Here is a 7510-nt window from a genome sequence, read left to right as displayed (position 1 = left end):
CTCGTGTCGTACCATACGCTGCAAAAGCTTTAGGACGCCACCCGTAACCGATAGAAGGTCAACGAGACCATCTTCCACCACATCACCGAGATCTCTATCGAGCGGGCACCAACTAAGGAGGCTGGTCGCCTCCTCATGACGGCCAGACTGCAGAGGATCCTCATGATCAACGCTCAAATCTAAGTCGAGGCTACCGCCCATGAATGAGGGCCGATCACCCAAAACGAGGAGCCGCCTAAGGCGGGCACAAATGAAAGGGCCAGCGGTGCAGGGAAGCTCCGGTGACACCGACATCGATTCAGCACCAGCAAATGCACGAAGCAAGGACGTTTGCGTTTACAGATTGGGCCGCGAGACGGGCGTGGGAGCAACAGCCCAAGGGGAAGAATGACAACAAGGCTAGACATTCACGCGCCCCAACCGATTGTGAGTAGGCTAGGTTTTAGGTAAATCTTTGCCCTTTTATTCAACTTTGTGATTCATAACAAAATTTGAATGAAAAATCTAAATTCAGTCAAATTTAAGTGTTGAGAGTGCATTCGCTGCCCACGGGGGTAGCTACGCACGTCCTGGCGCCCGTTAGATTGTCTCTAAGATTAGAACCCGGGCAGCCTCCCGTTTGACCGGCCTAAACGCGCTGCACAGTAAGTCTTGTCGGAGTGGTCCTAAACACGTGGAGGGAGCTGTAAATTATTGGCGGGAGCTGTTTGGCATTCCCGCGGCCGGCCAATTCCCGCGGTCAGCAAGCATCACGCGATCTCATCATTGGTTCTGCGGGCGACGTGAGCAGTACATTCGCGTCGTGAACAGTATTTTTGCGTGCATGAACAGTGCTTTCGCGCGATGAACAGTACTACCGCATATGATTGATCATCGGAGACAGCAGGAGCCACATATAAAAAATCGGATGAACGCTGAGACGGTTTCCATAGTTACAGTAGCTTTAGACACAGCACAGTGTTTTTTGCTCTGCAACAGTGTTAATCATCTATGTGTACAGTGCAAAACATTGATGAACAGCGCTGCATAATTATTGTGAGCGGAAGCTTGAAATAAAGTATATTATCTCTCTGACACTGTTGATCTTCGTCCAGCTCCAGCCCTCATACAGTGGTCTTCAAGTAGCCGCGCACCGACGACTACACACTGCTCTCTGTACGCTGTAGTCTTGAAGTTGCTGAGCACAGCCGACGGCATACTATCAAGCTCCTGGACAAACTTCTCTAGCATGGTGCTTTGCCGCTGCCCAAACAATATATATCCAAAATGTTTCGAGGAACCACGCCGTAAAGAAGATGAAGTTTTGAGGAACCACGCTGCAAAGAAGATGAAGTGGAAGCAATTGTGGCAGACTCATGTCCGCAAAACCCGAAAAATCCAATGAAAGACAACGCAACATTCATCGAGGCATTCCTACAGACATCTTGGAGATGAGCTTGCTTCGGTACAAAATGCATTCTAAAAAGGAAAAAGTAACTTGGATAGAAATGGAGATTGGAAAGATTGGCAGGATAGAAGAAGTTGGCACGGTGGATGAAAAAGGAGATTGGAATGACATTTGAATATATGAATATGCCGTTATATATATACCAGTTGCCTAGTCCTCAGCGGGCCCCCTTATTTGAATTCAAATCGCTGCTAATCACCAGCTAGCAAATAATATGGTGTACAGTAAATGGTGGGAGCTCTTAATCATCTTTGACCAAGTGAACACGTGTCAGCTCATGGAGGGGTGTGCAGCTACCCCCGTGGGTAGCGAGGTTCATCCGTTTAAGTGTTTTGTACAAGTCGTTTGAGGACACGATTGGAAACCATCGTCCCCCAAAAACAGGCACCAAGTGTGGCATTCCTCAATCAATGGATCTGATGTCTTTACCCCTCCCTCAAAGGCGGCATTACACTGTAAGAGCATCTCCACCGGCGCCCCCAATAACGGCTCCGATAGCGATTTGGAGGCCGGGGGCGAAAATGAGCTTGCACCGACACGTGCCAATTTTCGAGCCCAATAGAATCGCCGGCAACCCCGTGCCGGACCCTTCGCCAAGGGCACGAATCGGGCGCGCCGGTGCCTCGCGAGGCTGAAAATTTTGGGCGTGGGAGCCGCCTGTCAGCCACACATCCCAAAATTTGACGCCAACGGGGAGTGGCGGGGCCGACGCGTCAGTGACTCATTCAATTTTAAACTAACCGTCACCTACCTCGCGACGGGAGTTATTGGGGCGTAGCGGCGGTGCAGTTTCCGCAGATGCGCAGCGAACCGTCCCGTCGGGCGCGCCTTGCCGCCGTTGATGAGCGTCACCGCTCCCCCGCCTCCCTCCGGCCTATTAAAAGGGCCACCTCTCATCGTCCCTCTCACACACAAACCCTAGCGCCTCTCTCCCCAACCGTAGCCGCCACCATCTGAAAAGACGATGCCATATCTGGTCGAGGCCGAGGTCGCGGCCGTGGTCGTGGCCGCGACAGAGCTGCACGCACGCCGTCTCCTGCGACACCGTCGTCTTCATCGTCGGACACGGACGAGGAGGGGGCCGTGCTGTTCGAGTTCATCCTCGTCCTCAAGGGCGACCCACACGACATTCATAGGCTGCCGGAAACCTTCGCCGACTTCATCGCCGGCGACGAGCGCCCGGGCTCGCTGCATCTGCGGGAGGCTTCATGCGGCTTCTGCCGGTGGATCGTGGACGTGATCTACGACGCGGGCGGCAAGATGTACCTCCACATCGGCTGGGAGAAGTTCGCCCGCTACCACCACCTCCAAGCCGGCTTCAAGCTCATGTTCTCCTACTTTGGCAAGAGGGACATGACCGTCAAGGTGTTCGACGAGACTTGTTGCCGCCGCCACTACCACGGCGACACCACCGAGGAGGACAACGACTGAGTGTAGTTTCTTCGCAGCGAATATCGGCACACATGTTTTTGGATGTTCTTCCTCGAAAGAGCCAACAGGGGCACCCTCACCAGTTGGGTGACTGGGTGTGCCCTCGAGTGTTCTTGTTGGCAGCGATCACACGAAACCTACGATGACCAGCTTAGTTAGGTCTAGTTTTTTGCAATGTTTTATATTTGTGTCAACCATGGTTCAAACTATGTATTAGTTTGTGAAAAATCATGTTCCAAACTATATCTTCATGTAAACCACGTTTCCAATTATATATTAGTTTGTGGAATGTAATGTTTCTTATTCGATTTTCTATACATTTATTTATGATTTTAATTCAAAATATCTATAGGGCCGCCGTTTTAGAGGTATCGATGTGAGAACAGCTCCCCAAATAAAGAATAAAGTGTCCCCAAGAAAATTAGCGTCTATTTAAGAGCTACCGGTGGAGATGCTCTAACGGCCACCGACTTATCCGTTGCTTTTGTAAAATATTATTTAGAGGATGGGACAGTAGATGCTCTATGAACTTGGGCGCTGGGTTTCCCCTCCCTCTCTCTGCAAGTGCGTTACAGAAGGTTGGTGGAAATATCTGGGTACAAGACAAACCTTGGTGCAGTTGGAGAAGATAACGTGGTACGAAAACTGCATTTCAATCCGCACCGACGCAGTCTTAGAGGATCTCTAACCCCGATAGCATTCTGTGGATCTGCATAAAAAATAAGCTCGCACTGCCACGCCTCAAGAAGCGTCGCCAACCCGTGTCGACCAATTTGCGAAGGACGTGAGTCGGATGCGCGGACACCTGGCGCCACGTCTGTTTTCGGGGATGAGGCCGCTTTGGCAGCGAGAGAACGCGGCGGTTCGCGTTAGAAAGGAGACGGGAAGGTTGGTTGTCGGCGTTAATGGTCTCCCACGCGGAAACCGAAGCGGCGATGAGGGCGGCGACTGGCCACCCGGCGTCCACCTACCTCCCCGACGCGCCTTCAATGTGCGTACGTGGCCTCCCTCAAACCACACCAGCGCGCACCTCTCTTCTTCCCCGTCTTTCAACCCTAGCCACCACCACCGCCATTGTCGTAGACACCGCGCCAAACACCCACCTCCCCGACGCACCCCACCGATGCGATGGTGCACAACGACGAGGCCGGCGGCAGCGGCGGCGGCGTGCTCTGCTCGCTGCAACTAACGTACGACGAGGCGGATGTAATGTACTGGCAGCGCATTCCCGTGCCGTACAAGCTGCCGCACGGGTGGCACATCTCCAACGTCGGCTTCGCTGTGCCACCGCCGCCCCCGGCTGGACCGGAGCTGAGCGCCCTCATTACCGAGTGGCGGAAGCAGATGAGCCTGCCGTTGAACGCGCTTAACAACAGCAGCGATTCGAAGAGGAGCGCGCCATCGAGCTCGCGCTGGCGGCCGGCCGTGCGAACGAACGCTTCAACAACCCGTCGTCGACGCCACGCAGCAGCAGTACGACTACCGCCAGTGCGTCCGCGACGACCCGTCCCGCATCCCGCCGTACTACCCGCGGGCGGGATGCGTGGCGCCAGTGGCGCCGCCTCTACCGAGGCCGCCGGCAAGGACGACAGCGTCTGGGAGGTCGTGCACCAGATAGTCCATCGTTGGCGACAGCGCGCTCGGCCGCGCACGCGCCTCCTTTGGCTTCCGTCGTCATCGATGACGGGGCGAGGCGCGCGTCTTCGGCTCCAGCTCGTCGGACGACGGGGTTGGCCCAACGCCGCCGCATCACGGAGGAGGAATCCCCACACCACTTCCGCTAGCGAAGAGGCAATGGTGGGAGATGGAAGCGTAGACGGCCCTCTGTGGCGGCGATGACCCGGAGGAATTCCCCGGGCAAAACTTCATCGTCGACCGCTCCGTCGAGGAGGACTACCAGCAAATGACGATGGACCCGCGGCAGCTGCGGTGCGGTCCGCCAGGGACCACGGCGCCAGGGACCACGGTGTGGCCTTCGATGCACGCCGCCGCTAGTTTTTTTTAAGTTTTAAGTTTAAATTCGAATCACTTTTGTCTAAAACTAGTCAATATTCGTATGAATTTCAGTATTTAAATATTATTTTAAATTTAAATTTTTATTAGGACTGCCATATGGGAGAGGTCGGTGTGGGAACATCATCACCAAATCCCACACCATCACCAAATAAAGGATGCTCTGCCGACGCTCCCCATACTAAGTGCCCCTGCCAATGATTATTTGGGAGCCGGAGGTGAAGATGCTCTTAGTGACCTCAGATGCAAGTATAGCTCAGGACGCTGGTTCCATCTTGGAAACAGAGAGGGCAAGAAGAGTGTTTCAGTTTGGGCAGCCATGGAAAGTGTTCCAGCAGCCACCCCCAATACCATCCGCGAGATCTGGCGTGCGCAGCGCGCAGACGGACCCGCCGCCGTGCTCGCCATCGGCACGGCGAACCCGGAGCACTGCGTGCCCCAGGAAGAGTTCCCGGACTTCTTCTTCCGTGCCACCGGCAGCGACCACCTCACCGCCCTCAAGGACAAGTTCAGGAGAGTCTGTAAGCATTCAAGATCCACTCCACCTCGCCTGGTCTTTTTTCTATTTCCTCCACTTTGCTGATTGTTTCTCAGCCTTTTCATATGTTAGTTCCGCACATGATCGTTTACAGGCCAGAAGCTAGGGGTTCAGAAGCGCTACCTGCACCACACGGAGGAGCTGCTGCGCGCCCACCCCGAGTTCATCGACCACGACTCGCCATCCTTGGACGCCCGGCTGGACATCGTCGCCACTGCCGTGCCGGAGCTAGCCGCGCAAGCCTCCAAGAAGGCCATCGCCGAGTGGGGCAGGCCAGCCGCCGACATCACCCACCTCGTCGTCACCACCAACTCGGGCGCCCACATCCCGGGCGTCGACTTCCGCCTCATCCCGCTCCTCGGCCTCCGCCCCTCCGTGCGCCGCACCATGCTCTACCTCAACGGCTGCTTCGCCGGCTCCGCGGCCCTGCGCCTCGCCAAGGACCTCGCCGAGAACAACCGCGGCGCCCGCGTCCTCGTCGTCTGCGCCGAGCTCACCCTCATGCTCTTCAGCGGGCCCAAGGAGGGCTGCTTCCAGACGCTCATCAACCAGGGACTCTTCGGCGACGGAGCGGCCGCCGTCATCGTCGGCGCCGAACCGGACAGCACCAGCCACGAGCACCCGCTATTCGAGATCGTGTCCGCCGCGCAGACGGTGGTGCCGGGCTCCGACCACGCCATCAACATGCACCTCACCAAGGGCGGATACGGCGGCAACATCTCCACCAGGGAGGTCCCGGGGTTCATCGGGGACAACATCGAGCAGTGCCTCCATGACTCGTTTGGGCCGCTCAGCGTCGCCGCCAGATGGAACGACCTATTCTGGGCGGTGCACCCCGGATCGTCTGCCATCTTGGACCACATCGACATGGTGCTCAAGCTCCAGCCTGACAAGCTGGCGGCGAGCCGCCGAGTGCTCAGCGAGTACGGGAACATGTTCGGCGTCACCATCATCTTCGTCTTGGACGAGCTCAGGCGGCGGCATAAGGAGCAGCAAGGGGCCGGGCTGCCTGAGTGGGGTGTGATGATCACCTTCGGGCCGGGGCTCACCGTGGAGACCATGGTGTTGCGCGCTACACACCATACGCAAGCATCCGTATGAACACAAATTGTCGCTTGCTGAATAATTAAGAGGTCAATGTGTTGGATCAGTTCTAGTAGTACTACTTATTTGACATTATCTGTCACGTGAACTCGTGTAGTAGTACCATCTTTGCACTAGTCATAGCGACAGTAGCAGTACTCCCTCCTTTTTAATGAATAAGAACCTCGATTTTCGTTTTTTATCTTTAACCGATAATCAATCTATGTATAAATAATATTTGATATGAAATTGCTATCATTGAAAAGTATTTTTCAATACAAGTTAATAATATGAATGGAGATACTGTTCAATTTCTTCAATTGAACTTTTCCTTAAAATACATGTGCGTCTTACAAACGGATCTAAAATTATAATAGGGGCACCCTCATGGGGAAATACCAGGATGCACCCGGGTGTAGGTGCACCCGTTTTCTGTAATATTGAAAAAAATGCTATTTAAAAATCTTAAAAAATTGAAATAACATTTTTAATGTACATATTATGTCGATACTTACTTGTGTAAGTTTTCGGACTTTTCGCAGAAAAATACACTTATATCTAGCCTACACGAAAATGAGAAAATATTCAAATAGCACTATAATGATTGGTTGTGTAATGTTCACGATAATAGGAAATCCCATTTTCACATTTCATATCAACCATTATGTCCAAATGTCACACTGGTCGGGTTTTTATGCCAAAATCAGTACAAATAATTATCAACATTGGATTGACATGTGTGCATTTTTTCAAAAAAAAAATTGAAACTTTGAAACTGCAATTTTTTTTTTCGAAATTTTCATTATAGGGTGCACGTGCACCCGGGTTAATATCCTCCGTGTCCCACCCTCAGTGGGGCTTTAAGCTTTATTAACTTTGACAAACTTCATAAAAAATAATAGCATTTACAATACTAAATTAACATTGATAAATTCATCTTGACATGTAGTTCCATAATATGTTAATTATACCATATATAAAGGCTAATCAATTTTGTG

At 52.9% G+C, this 7510-nt stretch overlaps 1 protein-coding gene across 1 annotated transcript; it reads left to right on the top strand.

Moving 5' to 3' along the window:
- The first annotated feature begins 5066 nt into the window (after nucleotides 1-5066).
- LOC127333343 (bisdemethoxycurcumin synthase) lies at nucleotides 5067-6714 on the top strand. Its single transcript, XM_051359731.2, has 2 exons — nucleotides 5067-5412; nucleotides 5524-6714. The coding sequence occupies exons 1-2, from the start codon at nucleotides 5211-5213 to the stop codon at nucleotides 6528-6530; spliced, it is 1209 nt and encodes a 402-aa protein (XP_051215691.1). The 5' UTR covers nucleotides 5067-5210; the 3' UTR covers nucleotides 6531-6714.
- The last annotated feature ends 796 nt before the right edge of the window (nucleotides 6715-7510 follow it).

The sequence above is a fragment of the Lolium perenne genome, chromosome 2 (genome assembly GCF_019359855.2).
Source record: "Lolium perenne isolate Kyuss_39 chromosome 2, Kyuss_2.0, whole genome shotgun sequence".
Lineage (NCBI taxonomy): Eukaryota > Viridiplantae > Streptophyta > Magnoliopsida > Poales > Poaceae > Lolium > Lolium perenne.
This window is presented reverse-complemented; position numbering and strand designations above follow the sequence as displayed.